Source organism: Rana temporaria, chromosome 7 (assembly GCF_905171775.1).
Source record: "Rana temporaria chromosome 7, aRanTem1.1, whole genome shotgun sequence".
NCBI lineage: Eukaryota > Metazoa > Chordata > Amphibia > Anura > Ranidae > Rana > Rana temporaria.
Window position 1 is genome coordinate 127,483,936 of NC_053495.1, and position 15,492 is coordinate 127,499,427.

Genomic DNA, 15,492 nt, shown 5'->3' on the forward strand with positions numbered 1-15,492 from the left:
TTTTCAGGGGAGCAGCAATGATGGCCACAAGTGTAAATGAGCCCTAAAAAAGGGATTTTTAATACAGCTTACCTGTAAAATCCTTTTCTTGGAGTACATCACGGGACACAGAGCGGCATATTCATTACTATGTGGGTTATATGGAGTACCTTCAGGTGATGGACACTGGCAATCTCAAACAGGAAGTGCCCCTCCCTATATAACCCCCTCCCATAGGAGGAGTACCTCAGTTTTGTAGCAAGCAGTATGCCTCCCAAAATGATCCCCATAAGAGGGGTGGGAGCTCTGTGTCCCGTGATGTACTCCAAGAAAAGGATTTTACAGGTAAGCTGTATTAAAAATCCCTTTTTCTTTCTCGTACATCACGGGACACAGAGCGGCATATTCATTACTATGTGGGATGTCCCAAAGCAATGCTTACAATGAGGGGAGGGAGAACATCTTCCCAAGACAAAAGGATTTAATTTAGAGATATACTCAAATCATAATAAATCCAACTTAGTTAAGAAAAAATAATTTTAAATATTAAATTTTACTCAAAAGGGAGCCCCCCGGAATCCGAGGGTCTCAAACTGCAGCCCGCAGCACTGCCTGCCCAAAGGCTGTATCAGTATTCCTTCTTACGTCCAACTGGTAGAATTTTGTAAACGTGTGGACAGAAGACCAGGTTGCCGCCTTGCAAACTTGAGCCATAGAGATTTGGTGGTGTGCTGCCCAGGAGGCGCCCATGGCCCTAGTAGAATGAGCCTTTAATGATAACGGAGGAGGCAACCCCTTCAAGCCGTAGGCCTGAGTGATTAACTGTTTAATCCACCTCGAGATGGTGGATTTTGCAGCTGCCTGCCCCTTCTTGGGCCCATCCGGTAAAATGAACAACACATCTGTTTTCCGGATCTTCTCTGTAGCTTTAAGATAGGCCTTCATGGCCCTGACAATATCCAAGGTATGCAGCAACCCTTCCTTTCTGGAAGTAGGTTTAGGAAAGAAGGATGGTAATACCAAATCCTGGTTTAGATGAAAACTGGATATAACCTTTGGTAGGAAGGAAGGATGAGGGCGGAGAACGACCTTGTCCTTATGTAAAATAAGATATGGTTCCTTGCAGGATAAGGCTGCCAGTTCCGATACTCTTCTGGCGGAAACCATGGCGACCAAAAATACTAACTTCCTTGTCAGTAAAACCAAAGGAATTTCAGCCAACGGCTCAAAAGGTTGTTTCTGTAAACTTGACAGAACAAGATTTAAATCCCACGGACAAAGCGGGGATTTAACTGGAGGATTAATACGTAAGACCCCTTGCATGAAGGTCTTAACCAGCGAGTGGGTGGCCAGCGGCCGCTGAAACCATACTGACAAAGCTGAAATCTGTCCTTTGATTGTGCTTAATGCCAGTCCTCTATCCACTCCCAGCTGGAGAAAACTTAATACTCTATCGATGGTAAGCTTACGAGAAAGCCATAGCTTGGACTCACACCAGCCTACATAGGCCTTCCAGACCCTGTAATAAATCACCCTAGAGACCGGTTTCCTGGCTCTGATTAGGGTAGAGATTACTTTCTGAGACAGACCTCTACCCCTGAGAATCAGGGATTCAGCCTCCAGGCCGTCCAATTTAGATGCCGTAAGGCAGGGTGGAGGATCGGGCCTTGCAATAGCAGGTCTGGCCGTAGAGGAAGAGTCCAAGGGTCTCCCACTACCATCTTTAGGATTAGTGAATACCATGCCCTTCTGGGCCATGCTGGAGCTACCAGAATGACTGGTATGTGCTCCACCCTGATCCTGCGCAGCAGGCGGGGTAGTAACTGGAGCGGGGGAAATGCATAAAGAAGTTTGAACTGATGCCAAGGGCAAACTAACGCATCGGTTCTGCAGGCCCTGGGATCCCTTGTGCGGGACATGAACCTGTCTAGCTTCTTGTTCAGTCTCGATGCCATGATATCCACGTCCGGCACTCCCCATTTCTGGCAGAGTGTCTGAAAGACCTGTGGATGCAGAGACCACTCCCCCGGCAACAGAGTCTGGCGACTTAAGAAGTCCGCCTGTAGGTTGTCCACTCCGGGAATGAATATAGCCGATATGCAGGGTACATGGGCTTCTGCCCACAAGAAAATCAAGCTCACTTCTTTCTGAGAGGCTTGACTCTTGGTTCCCCCTTGGTGATTTATGTATGCCACCGCCGTGGCATTGTCCGATTGTATTCCTACCGGGAACCCCTGTAGTTTGGACGTCCAAGCTCTGAGGGCTAGTCGAGCAGCTCTGAGCTCCAAGATATTGATGGGCAACTGCTTCTCTGCCGCTGCCCAAGTGCCCTGGCGAGTGCAACCATCCAAAATTGCTCCCCAGCCCATCAGGCTGGCGTCTGTGGTTACTATCTTCCAGGTCACCGGACTGAAAGTCTTTCCCTTCAGGAGATTCTGAGGGTTTAACCACCAAGATAGACTTTGCCGGACTCTTGGTGAGAGTGGCAAAGGAATGTCTAAGGCCTGAGGCCTCTTACTCCATGCTGACAGGATGGCTGCCTGCAGGATGCGAGTGTGGCTCTGAGCGTACGGTACCGCCTCGAATGTGGCCACCATCTTGCCTAGTAGCCGCATACATAGGCGAACAGTTGGCTTTCTCTTGCTTAGAACTATTTGTATTAGCTCTTTGATGGCCTTGACCTTTAATAGGGGTAGGAACACCTTCTGTTGTTCTGTATCCAATCTCATGCCGAGATATTCCAGCTGCCTTGTGGGCAGAAATGCTGACTTGTCTCGATTTAGGACCCAGCCGAACCTCTCGAGGTACTGAACCGTGAGGGCCACTGCTCGTTCCAGGCCAGGAGACGAGTGGTCTACGACCAAGAGGTCGTCCAGGTAAGCCAGGACCGTGACCCCTTGGGTCCTTAAATTGGCTAGGATTGGGGCTAGGACCTTCGTGAATACCTGGGGGGCCGTAGCCAACCCGAAGGGGAGCGCCACAAATTGGAAATGACGCTGAGCCACCGAGAAGCGTAGAAATACTTGATGTGGCTGAAAAATTGGCACATGAAGGTAAGCATCCTTTATGTCTATGGACGCCATGAAGTCGTCCTTCTGGAGCACGGCGACAGCTGACCGAATAGTTTCCATCCGGAATGAGCGGACCTTTAGGTACGCATTTACTCCCTTTAAGTCCAAAATTGGCCTGACATCGCCGTTGGGCTTTGGGATGATAAACAGGTTGGAGTAGAACCCCAATCCCTGTTCCTGGACTGGTACTTCTACTATCACCTTCTGGCACAGCAGATGATTCAATGCCGCCATCAATGCGGCTCCTTTCACAGGGTCGCCTGGTACTCTTGACTCTTGGTAATGAGAAGGAGGGAATTTTAGAAATTCTAGTTTGTAGCCCGTGGCCACGGAAGACCGTACCCAGCAGTCGGGAATGCTGGCCTCCCAAACTTCTGCAAAGAGACGTAGCCTTCCCCCCACCATCGTGGGTGGGGGCGCCCCTTCATAAGGCCGACTTGGGGGCTGGCTTCGCAGGCTTGCGGTACCACTGCTTCTTACCCCCAGTGGCTTGGCCCTGTGGCTTATTGTTAAAGCCTGATCTTGCAGGAGGCCGTCGATACTGTCTGGTATTAGAGGGCCCCTGCCCCGGGGAGGGCTGGCGCTTAAACGCGGGCCCTCGGGCTTTCTTCTTGACTGGCAAGAGAGTGCTTTTGCCACTTGATATAGTCTGAATATATCTATCCAGATCTTCTCCGAAGAGTCGTCCTCCATGGAAGGGAAACCCTACCAGGAGTTTTTTGCACGGGGGCTCAGCCTCCCAATTCTTCAACCATAAGAGCCTTCTCATATGGATTAGAAATAAGGATAAACGTGACGCCTGCTGGATGGAGTCTTTGATAGCATCCACCGTAAAGCGTATAGCCCTGGGTATATCCGAAAATTCCTCTGCCTGCTGGGCAGGGATAAGTTTAAGCATTTGCTTAGTCTTATCTGATAATGCTTGGGTAACTCCAATAGCAGCCACAGCGGGCTGAACTATCGCCCCTGCTGAAGTAAAGGAGGCTTTAAGTAATGTTTCCAAGCGTTTATCAACCGGATACTTAAACACCTGTAAGTTTTCTACAGGACAAGTTAAAGATCTGTTCACACAGGAGATGGCTGCGTCCACCGCCGGGGGCGCCCACCTTTTGGAGAATTTCTCCTCCATAGGATATAAAACAGAGAATTTTTTAGGTGGTAAAAAGACTCTATCTGGCTTAATCCAATCCTGAAACATGACATCCTCGAGTAGAGGATGGACCGGAAAGACTGCGTTGCTTTGAGGCGCTCTTAATGAGCCTAAAGCTGAAACTGCCGATACTTGAGGTTCTGGTATGGGTAACTTAAATGCCTCATGGACCATGTCCGTTAAGGCTTGAACCCACAAACTTTCCCCTTGGGAGGCTGAACCAGACTCCTGAGTATCCGGATCCTCGATCTCTGAACCAACCTGGTCCAAAACGTCAGGATTATCCAATTCCCCTAGGGAAAGGATTTCTGTGTCTGAGGGTTCCTGCTCGGGTGACGGAGACCTAGTCCGCTTTCTACCCGATATAGCCTTAGCTATCCTTTTTGCCATTCTTTTCTCTAGTTCTCCTAAAGAAACAGCAAGCACCCTCTCAGTGACAAAGCCGGGGTTGGACTGACCTGGACCAGCCCCAGCACCAGATCCCCCAGGTCCCATCAAGACGTGCCCTGATATGTCCTGTGGGGAGAGCAGCGGCATAGCCGTGTCTGAGCCCTCGGATTTTGCGGGGGAATCCCCACCCTTTGTACCCTCTGACCCAGAAGCCATGGTACAATACCGAGGTACACCTGCTATCACCCAGCCACAGACGTAGCTAAGGGGATCTGTCGGTTTGGGAGCGATAGTGACTAACGCCCAAACTGAGAAGGGAGATCAGAAGTTCTTTCCCTTCTTCTCTTTTTTTTTTTTATATATCCTTTTTTTTTTTATATATCCTTTTTTTTTTTTTTGAAGAGGAAAAGAAAACACTCTGTCTCCTAATAAGTATTGCCAATAGCCATTTGCTGAAAAAAAGGAAAAGAAAACCTATCTGTAGGTTTGACAGTCTATTCTTTAGAAAAGACTGCAATCTTTCCTTCCGCCACCGGGTGTCCTCAGCGAGCTCCGCTCTGCGTCCTCCTCTCCTCTAGCCCAGGAAGACACTGAGCTTTTGGTAGCTAATGGAAGGGCCTCCCCTTCCTTTATGTAATTCGCTGCCCACAGGGACGCGCCCCCACCCCAGCCAATGGCGCGAAAATCGTTCATATCTCGGACGCGCGGCGGGGGCCATCGCACATGGAGGAGGACGGAGCTGCGCAGCACCCAGGCAGGTAAGCCCTCAGGTAGGTCACAGACCTCCTCTTTAGCATGGGAAAAACGGCTCCCCTTTTCACAGAGATCCCACACCTAGCGCCAGCAGACACAGCTAAGCAACACTTACCAGGGAGGTCACATATCACTGGGGGAAAAAGATTGAATCATCCTGTCTCTGTCATAGACATAGTGATTCCTTGCCAATGCAGAGCATACCCAGGCATGTCCCCCTGTGCACCCCCCTCCAGGGAACCTGCTAAGAACCAAGTTCCGCAGGCTCCCCAATACTTACCTGCTCCATGCCGCAGGACCTTTGCACAGCAAGAGGTCCAATCTTCCCCCATCTCCGTGGGTGGCGTCTAGACCTTCAGGCCCTGGGTTCCTATGAAGGAGCCACTGTCCTGGGCCCATATAGCACCCTGGCAAACAGGAGCTTTAGGTACCCAAGGTTCTAAGTCCTGGGCCCAGGGTCCAGCTCTCTAAAAAGAGAAGCGTTATGGGCAAAAACCCCATGGCTTTGGGGTTCGGATACTGTCCACTTTAGCACTGAGGCCCTTGGACAGATCCGGTTAGCCTGCCCTGATCCCAAGGATGTGGAGGCAAAGCTAAACCATGACCAACACCTAAGACACTGGCGAAAAAACTGAGGTACTCCTCCTATGGGAGGGGGTTATATAGGGAGGGGCACTTCCTGTTTGAGATTGCCAGTGTCCATCACCTGAAGGTACTCCATATAACCCACATAGTAATGAATATGCCGCTCTGTGTCCCGTGATGTACGAGAAAGAAATTGCAAAAACCACTTAATCAGCAAGTTATAGGTAATTCATATATAAACTTACCTCATGATGTAAATGGAGAAACTGTTTAATTTGTTAGATAGGTCAAGGGCTTGCTCCTCAACATTCTGCACAGAAACTGGAGAAGCAAAATCTTCTTCACCAAACGCAGTATTTGTGGTATCTAAGGGATCAGAGGAGTAGTCTGGAGATAATAAGATCAGGACATTCACCATGTACTGAACCATTGCTGTGTGAAGGGTTGTTACCTGTAGAAAGATAGATAAAAAAAAAATGTATATATATATATATATATATATATATATATATATACACACACACACACACACACATACATATTTAGTATGTCCCAAATGGTATACCAGTAGAGTACAGGAAAAAGAATGACTATAAAAAGATTGGATTCTAAAAGTTACCCAATAGTTTTTTTATGTGGTTTTACATTATTACAAACTTGATGTTCTATGTGTTCATATAAAAACCCAATAACCTAAATTTCATATAAGATTTAAAAAGTCAAGGTAGGTAGAAAAATGTAGTTTTTGACTTACCAAACGAGGGGTAGGCAACACAGCAAACAATGCTAACAGGACCACATAACAAACAAGTCAAGAAAAAGCTCAACAGAACTCTAATGCCTCGTACGCACAATCGACTTTTGACCGTGCAAAAGTTTGACGTGAGTCCGTCGGAAGTCCAACGGAAAGAAAAAGAGAACAGGTTCTCTATCTTAGGTCCGTCGGACTTCCGACAAAAAAAGTCAGATGGAGGCTACACACGGCCACTTTGAGAAAAAAAGCCCATCTGACTTTTTTTCTCGGAAAGTCTGACCATGTGTACAAGGCATCAGAGCAGCTTGCACCACCTTATGTCTGAAACTGGCATCAAAGAGGGCCTAAACATCCCCCTAGTAAAACTTAACATGTGAACAGAAGACCAGGTTGCAGCCTTGCAAATCTGAGAAACAGATGCCTGATACTGAAAAGTCCATGAAGCACTAATGAGTCTGGTACATTGCACCTCAACAGGGAAAGGAAGAAACCTTTGGGAATCCTTTACCCAGTAGGCTTGAATGATGGCTTGTCTATTCCTCCTGGCAATGGTGAAGTGAGATGCAGAGAGCCTCCTGCGGAAACATTCAGGAAGGACAAAGAAAGATTCCAATTGCTGAAAAGAGGCTGTAGCTAGGAGGCAAATCTCACAGCATGTACTAGGTTGAGACAACAGAGCGAATATTCCTTGGGATATTTTGGGGTAGAAATGTAGAAGAAAGGGCAATATTCTGGTTGAGGCTTTAGACTTCAGGAAAAGCTTGTATTTTTGTAACATTATAAAGGTTATTTACAAGATAAGGCTGCCAACTCCAAGACCCTTCACACCAAGGTGACAGAAACAAGAAGCCCCCCTTGCAAGTGAGGTCAAACAAGAAAACTTGCATAATGGGTTCAAAGGGCAGCCTCTGAAGGGCCTACCGATAAAGTTTATGGTGCCATGGAGTCATAAAGGAATGTGCAGGGGGGGGAAATGTGTGCAACAACTTGCTAAGAAATGTTCAAATGTTGAAAAATAGCTAAGAAATGAAAGGTCACTGGTCTCTGAAACAAATTGTTAAGAGACGATATTTGCCCTTTAATCGTACTCAAGACCATATACTGGTCCAGTCCATACTGGAGCAAGAACAGGATACGTCCTACAGAGCACTTTCTAGGATGGAATTTACTAGTCTTGTATTATGCAAAGTAGGTCTACTTCCAGGTCATCAGAAGGATGTGGATGACCAAATTCAAGGGGCCTCTTTCCCTCATGACCTGGGCTTCAACATTCGTGTCATTAAAGCCAGCAGCCAAGAAGCAGGATTTGGGCCACCAGGCTTTGTGAAAGAAGATCTGGCGGATCTGAAAAAGTGCATGGAGTGCAGGAATCTAAATTTGCTTGGGTACCACATCCTCCTGGACCAGAAGCAGGATTTGGGCCACCAGGCTTTGTGAAAGAAGATCTGGAGAATCTGAAAAAGTGCATGGAGTGCCGGAATCTAAATTTGCTTGGGTACCACATCCTCCTGGACCAGTTCAGTCCAATGAGAATCACCGGAATGCCCTCTATCTCGATCCTATGGAGCTGTACAGGAGGAAAGCAATAGATCAGGTTGTATGGATATTTAGTGTGTAAATGTAAATAAAAATAATGAGGAAAAACATAAATTCAACAACATTTTTCGAAAAATACAATCTTAATGTGTAAAAGAGTCCATGAACTGAATATAAAGTGCCAAGGTTGCAAAATTCTTCACATGCAAAGGATGAAAGAAAAAACACTTGGCTCAAATCACCTAGTGTTCCTGTCCACACTGGCACAACCATCTATAAGACCTACACTCACCAGATGCATCCCCAATTTATAGGTAGGCCACACTGAGCGCTAATCCAATAAGCAACCACTGTAAGCAAAACAGCTCCTCACGCTGCCTCTTACAATGCATACAGTATGTATCTCCTGCATAAATATAAAGCTAAAATGAAACAGAAGCTCAACATAGTGTAACCTGTCTTTATTTAAAGATAAAATCATTTGCTATTGGTGCACATGTATAAAGTGCACCAAGCTGAAACAGATTATATCGGGCATTATCATGGTTGCCAAATATACCACATCTAATGGTGTGAATAACATCAACAGCAATCTGTCACCTCTCCAACCCAGAGTGCTAGTGGCTTCATGCAGCATTCATGGCAAGGTCACGAGTCCAACAGGTTTTGACATTACATCTTCATCAGGCCCCACAGTCATGTAGTACCCTTTTTAAGGATCACTAGCACAGGCTGATATTGTTTTGTTTGTTATATAATTTAAAGTGAACAATGGTTCCACACACACACACGTGAATTTTACCTTTTCCATATACGCAGAGGAAGAATACATTAAAATAGGACTAAGAGGCAAAATTCGTTTTAATTTTTGATAGAATAAAGGAGGGTAAAAACCATAGTCAGCGTTATTGCCATCTGTGTCCCATTGGGGAGACTTCCCATCAATTCCTGTGCCACAGCCAAAACAGAAAGAGAGGAAGTCTCTCCAAAGTGAGGAAATCCCTGGTTGTTACCTTGTAATAATTCACATTCCCATCGAAAATGTTCCTGGAGAAAGCTCTAGGATATTGGGTGCTGTAGCAACCACCAGCTGGAGACTGGATCATACAGCCACAATGAAGATATTTGTCAGAACACCACGGATCTTCAAGTTGAGTGCAAAAAAAGGTATTGTCATGATCGTTGGAATACTCAAGTATTTCTCCTTTGATTCTATTACACAGTGGTGGGTCCTCCGCCCTGTCTTAAGGCTAACCCCCTCCAGACGGCTCCGGGGTCTGGAAGGAAGGCATTGTTCTGTGTTAGACTGTTTGTTTATGTACTTTAAACGATCTCCTGGGACTTCTCTATGTCATTACACATCTGCTGACCCTGTTTCAAGTCCTCATTTGCATGGCCAAGAGGACCTAAGTGAGGACTAGAGTGTACTTTACAATTGACCAATGGTTGTTTAGGAGGGGTGTTCAAACTGCTATGTATAAAAGCGTGTTGTGTGCATCCAATAAAGGGGAGATTCCTGTTTGAACTTACATACAGCCTGCCTGGTGTTTGTTCTGAGCTATCACAACTGGATTCGAACAGCACATAGCTGTAGCATCGGATGACCGAACTATCAGACGTTGCGATCTGCAATCTGATCCAATAGCAGCAGAGGAGAGTCGGGAGGGTGGAACCAAGTGAGCAGGGGCTCGTTACAGGCGTAAATTAAAAATGTTTAAAGTGGTTGTAAACCCACTTTTTTTACTTTTACCTACAGGTAAGCCTATAATACGGCTTACCTGTAGGTATAAAGAATATCTCCTAAACCTGCACGGTTTAGGAGATATTCCCCTCGCAATGCACCGCTGACTGCAGCGGCGCATGCGCAGGGGGTATCCTCGGCTAAAGAACCGGCAGCCGCCGGACCTTGTCGAACTTAAATCTCCCGCGCGGGAGTGACGTCATCGCCGCGCCAGCCAATCACAGCGCTGGAGCGGCGATACCCGGAAGACACGCCGGAGCAAGATGATTTCTCGCTCGGCGTGAACCAGGTAAGTTTTACACACCTCGTTCCGAGGCAAGTATTTCATAATGAGCTAATATGCGGTGCATATTAGCTCATTATGACTTTTGCCTTGCAGGAGAAAAAAAATAATACATTTTTGGTGCGGGTTTACAACCGTTTTAATATTTGTTATAAACTCAATACAGGTTAAGCTTTTATATTTAGCAGGAATTTTGTAAAATGTACTGTGTTTATATCTGCCAATAATGATTTTAGAGAACTTTTAGCGAATATATTGTTTTGATAAACATTTGCGCAAATACTGCAGGGTGTTAAAATCAATAGTACCTTCTTTTTATTCTACAGTTCATATGCTTTCTGAAAATATATGGCTTGAGGGAAAAATTAAATAGTAATGGAAGAATTAGAAAAATGGTCCGGCCAGCTAAGTTTAAAAGTGGAGCACAGGGCCTGGCAGCGAAAAGGTTAAGTAATCCAGCTGTTTATACAGATATATTAGTCCGATATGCCTGTTTGAATTCACTGGCTTTTTGGTGTGACTGATGATGTCACACCTGTCAAGGGGTGGGTGGTTGTTTGTTCTTTGTTTCTTTTGATTGGTGAATGTTTATTAAAATAATCTGCACTGTTACTTTACATTTATCACATGCCTAATGAAGGGGTCCTGCGTCACTTTTTGGTGACGCGATCATGCTTCAATAAAAACCGTTTGGACTCAACTTGAAGATCAGTGGTGTGCTGGCATATATCTTCATTGTGGTTGTCACCTTGCTCGCCAGAACTATTGTTCCCGTTGTGCGTTTTCCCCTCTATTCCCATTTTGGTGACGACCCAAAATTTGTGACTTCATTTCACATTCATTTTTTGGAATAACAGTAAACAGGACAAATAGAGAGAGTGTTAATCTCCTAACAGGGGCACATACAGCAATAAAAACCTGACAGATGTTCTTACCCTTCCCAACTTTATCCAAAACCAATACAAAATGTTGCCTTTAGTTATACTTGAAAATAATACATCATGATCCGGTCATGAAGGTCCTTGTTCAAGCACTTTATGGTATAGGGTGACAACTGTTTGCATTTCCAATTCTTCTCTTGCGTTGTCACCTCTCACACACTCTTCCAACTCACCATGCCAACACACACTGCAAGATTATGGTCCACTGATGTCATTATTAAGAAATGCTCTCTGAGAAAATGCCATGCAGCCATGTATACATTTAAAAAAAAAAAAATATGAGAAGTATATATATATATATATATATATTACAAAAAAAATAATTAACACTACAAACCTGCTGGTTAAGCTGCACATTGTCCCTCTCTGTTCCACTTGTGATATTTAGAACCCAGTGCTGCAACATCTTAAAGACATCTTCAGGTTCCAACCTGTGAGTAATGCATACATTCATAGAATGAGTATTCACATGCTGCACAGCTATACTGTATACTTGATAACAGTAATAGTAGATGCTGAGAGCAGCAAATGGATGGCACTGTCCAATATTCAATCCAAATCCATGTCAATAGCATACCCATCCTTATAATTGCTTTTTAAGGAGAAAAGTACAAGAATCATGAGAGAAAAGGATGTATAACCATATACCATCAATTTCAGGGACCTTATCAGGCCTATTTTTAAGGTTCAGATATCCTTAATTATGAACACAACTTGCACCAAATATATATACATTTTTTGGAAATCTTTTTGTGTATAAAATGTAACATACACCAACTCACCAACATCTTGACACAGCTCCAGCATTAGATCCACGCTGGGGTCCCAGTAAGGCAGTACGGTGCAATAAAACATCAGGGAATATACAGGTGCAGCAAGGTAACACAAATGACTAGTATTGCTCGTGCTCAAGAGATAAATAGTTGGTGCAATAGCCCTCAGGTGAGATGGAACACGATGAAGGTTAATCTAATATTTACCCTAAAAGGGGGTATATGGGCTGCATAGTGGACCTCTTAGTCAGTCGTTGCAGTAGAAGGTTCTGCTAACCATTTAGCCCACAATGTATCATATTTGTTTTGGGGCAGCCTCTATGTAGATAAGTGTCCTTATAAAGAGGAAGCACATTGGGGCAGATCCACAAAGATCTGCCTATCTTTAGGCAGGCGTAGCGTATCTAAGATACACTACGCCGCTGTAACTTACTTTATCTTCTTGTGAATCCTCAAAAAATCCGCGCGATAAGTTACGGCGGTGTAGTGTATCTATTGTGGCGTAAGGGCGCGCAATTTCAAATGGGAGTGATGGGGGCGTGTTCTATGCAAATACGTCGTGACCCGACGTAAACAACGTTTTTTTTTAACTGCGCATGCGCCGTCCCTGGGGGTATCCCAGTGCGCATGCTCGAAATTAAACCGGAACCCACCAATGCTTACGACGGTGACATCATTCTACGCAAAAATTCCTATTCGCAAACGACGACGTTAAAAATTCAAAATTGTACGCGGGAAGGACGGCCATACTTAACATTGAGTACGCCTCAGTATAGCAGCTTTAACTATACGCCGGAAAAAGCTGAACGCAAACGACGGAAAAAAAAGCGACGGGCCGGCGTACGTTCGTGGATCGCCGTAAATAGCTCATTTGCATACTCGACGCGGATTACGACGGAAAATTGCATCTTAGATCCGACGGTGTACGAAGACGTACGCCTGTCGGATCGATCCCAGATGCCGTCGTATCTTGTTTTGAGGATTCAAAACAAAGATACGACGCGGGAAATTTAAAATTACGCCGGCGTAATCCTTTTGTGGATCTGCCCCATTATTTACATGCTTTTTCCAAATGTCCCAAATATTTTAATTATCAACAGCAAATAGCATTGTCACAATCACATCAACAGGGAGCAGCATTTGATGCAATTTGTGATCTGCATTCAGTTATAAAACTTATAAAAATATATTATACAAATACAAAGCTTCTACCAGTACATGCTGGCTTGCTTGAGCTTATGTGCAACAATGGTTGTTAATGTCATTGTGATGTCAAATGTGAATTGCTTTTGGCATTCTGTAGGTTAAGAATTGGTTAAAAATTCACAGGGTTCCTATATTTTAGGTATGGCAAAAAATATGACGCTTCTGCTAGTACATGCTGAAAATACTGCACTAATATATACCCCAGTGACTTGCAGCATGCACCCTGCGCATGATTGTTGAAATCATGATGTCAAATGCGAAATGCTATTGACATCCTTTTGCCTGTAAAATATTCACAGGAATCTTGTATTATCAAGGATGACTGAAACATCATAACAAGACCCTGCTGATTGTTTGAAATATTGGTGATGTGTGATGATATACACTTTAATAACATGTATTTATGCAATTGTTGTACTTAGGATTCAATAAATTAAAGTGGTTGTAAACCCGCAGGGCATGTAATATTAAACAAAGGCACCATAGTAATGTGCTCACACCTCCCAATTGAATCTATGTTTTTTTACCTTTCAATTATTTTTCCCTGCACCTGTATGAGCCCTGTAAACATTGGATATGGGTGTGTGGGTCTCAATGCCATAGCTCGGGAGGCAGAGTTGTGACCTCACAGGGGTTCCCCTCCCATCTCTTTGCTCCTCCTAGCAAGCAGAGCCATGCGGTTTAGCCTTGTGCACGGACATAGGAAAGTGTGCGCACGGCTGACCATGCTCCTCACGAGTACCATCCAATCAGAACTCGGGGAAGGCACCACATAACTTTGGCATGCCCAATCATGCTGTGGCTTGGAACAGCCAATCCTGGGAGAGCTTGAGGAGAAAGAAGAGATGATTTGATGCTGGAAACCTGGACATACTCCCCCTGCTCTCATGCTCATGTATCAGAGAAATACGTCAGATGTCAGTCACAGCAGCAGGGGTGTGGTGACACAAATTTTTCTCATGTGTCGGCTTTCTCTTTGCTGGATTAACTGTTCATGGCAAGGCTGGGCACATATGACTTGACATCCTTTACTGTACCAGGTAGAAAACGTAATTTTTTTTTCAGGTTTACAACCACTTTAACTCATATAAACACAGTTAAGTATGTTTGTTGTGCGACAGCCCTACATGCGACAAAAAGTGCCAAAGTAGCTCTTGTGCCCTTTTTAGGCAATGAACCTTGTGCATTTGCTAGTCTTGTTTGGGGTACCATTAGGAATTAAGGGCACTGCAAGCAAGTTGCAAGTTTTAGCATGGGTTTCTGCACTGGTATCTTACGTAATATGTGTATGTTATTTATAGGTATTTAAAAACATGTCCATGTTATCTATGATTCAGCGTTTGATACCACCAATCTCCAACTTCCCACACCCCATGTGTTTTCCTCCAGCATACCATATTCACATATACAAATCAGGGCCTTTACATGAATATTATGGGTATTTGTTTAAAAGAATTTGCTAAAAGTAACAAAAATGTAAGCTCTTTGTAATAAAAACTTTAAATTGCAGTAAATTTTTGCACACAAAATCTATAAATTTAACATTTTCATACTTATCATTTGGGTTTAAAAGGGGTTTCTCCTCTGAATGTGGACTCCCAATTATTTCCAATAGTCTTTCTGCTTGAGCAGTCCATTTGGGTAGAAGATGATATAAGTTTGACCAGTCAGATTCTTTTGTCTCACTGGGGGCATATTTAAATCCATACATTGGCACAGACCAGTTTTCCAAGCTGCTTGAAAATGCCATGAGACCTCTGGCAACTCCTGTCAAAATGAAAAAAAAATTAGGAACCAGGCTTCCAATAAACTATCTCTTTCTACATTAGTGTTGTCTCTAGTTCTGTCTACATTAGTGATGGCCTTAGTCATCTAATTTAACCATGTACCAAATTTGTCTATGTATATATTACAGTGAACCTGAGGCCATGTCATGTGAATTCAGATATTTACATATTCATAACAAAAAGCAAATAAGCTTAAAGGGTCACTAAAGGAAAACATTTTTTTTGCTGAAATGACTGTTTACAGGGTATAGAGACATAAAAGTTAACCGATTCCTTTTGAAAAAGATTAAAAATAGATTAAATTCAATCATATAATGTGCCTCTAGTTTCACTTTTGTTTTTAAACTGGTTTCATGTTTCTGTGAAGTAAAGAGACCCACAGAACAAAAACAAACAAATCCAGGGCAGTGTTTTGTTTTTAAAATGAATCTGATTGGTTCTGAGGAGTTTTAGACACACAGCTTGGACCACAGTGAAAAGCTGCCATGAGATTTTTCATAAGGAGCCAGTCAAGCAGGAAGTGTGGAGATCAGAGCAGAATTA

At 44.1% G+C, this 15,492-nt stretch overlaps 1 protein-coding gene across 2 annotated transcripts in view; it reads right to left on the bottom strand.

The window, feature by feature from the left end:
• Positions 1-15,492, bottom strand: part of AXDND1 (axonemal dynein light chain domain containing 1) — a 147,199-nt gene that overhangs the window by 64,685 nt on the left and 67,022 nt on the right. For both annotated transcript variants that reach the window (XM_040359958.1, XM_040359957.1), the window contains exons 16-18: positions 14,716-14,929; positions 11,521-11,614; positions 6,174-6,379 (exon numbers count right to left, since the gene is read on the bottom strand). In XM_040359958.1, the coding sequence (XP_040215892.1) occupies positions 6,174-6,379; positions 11,521-11,614; positions 14,716-14,929 (514 nt within the window). The remainder of the gene's footprint in view (positions 1-6,173; positions 6,380-11,520; positions 11,615-14,715; positions 14,930-15,492) is intronic.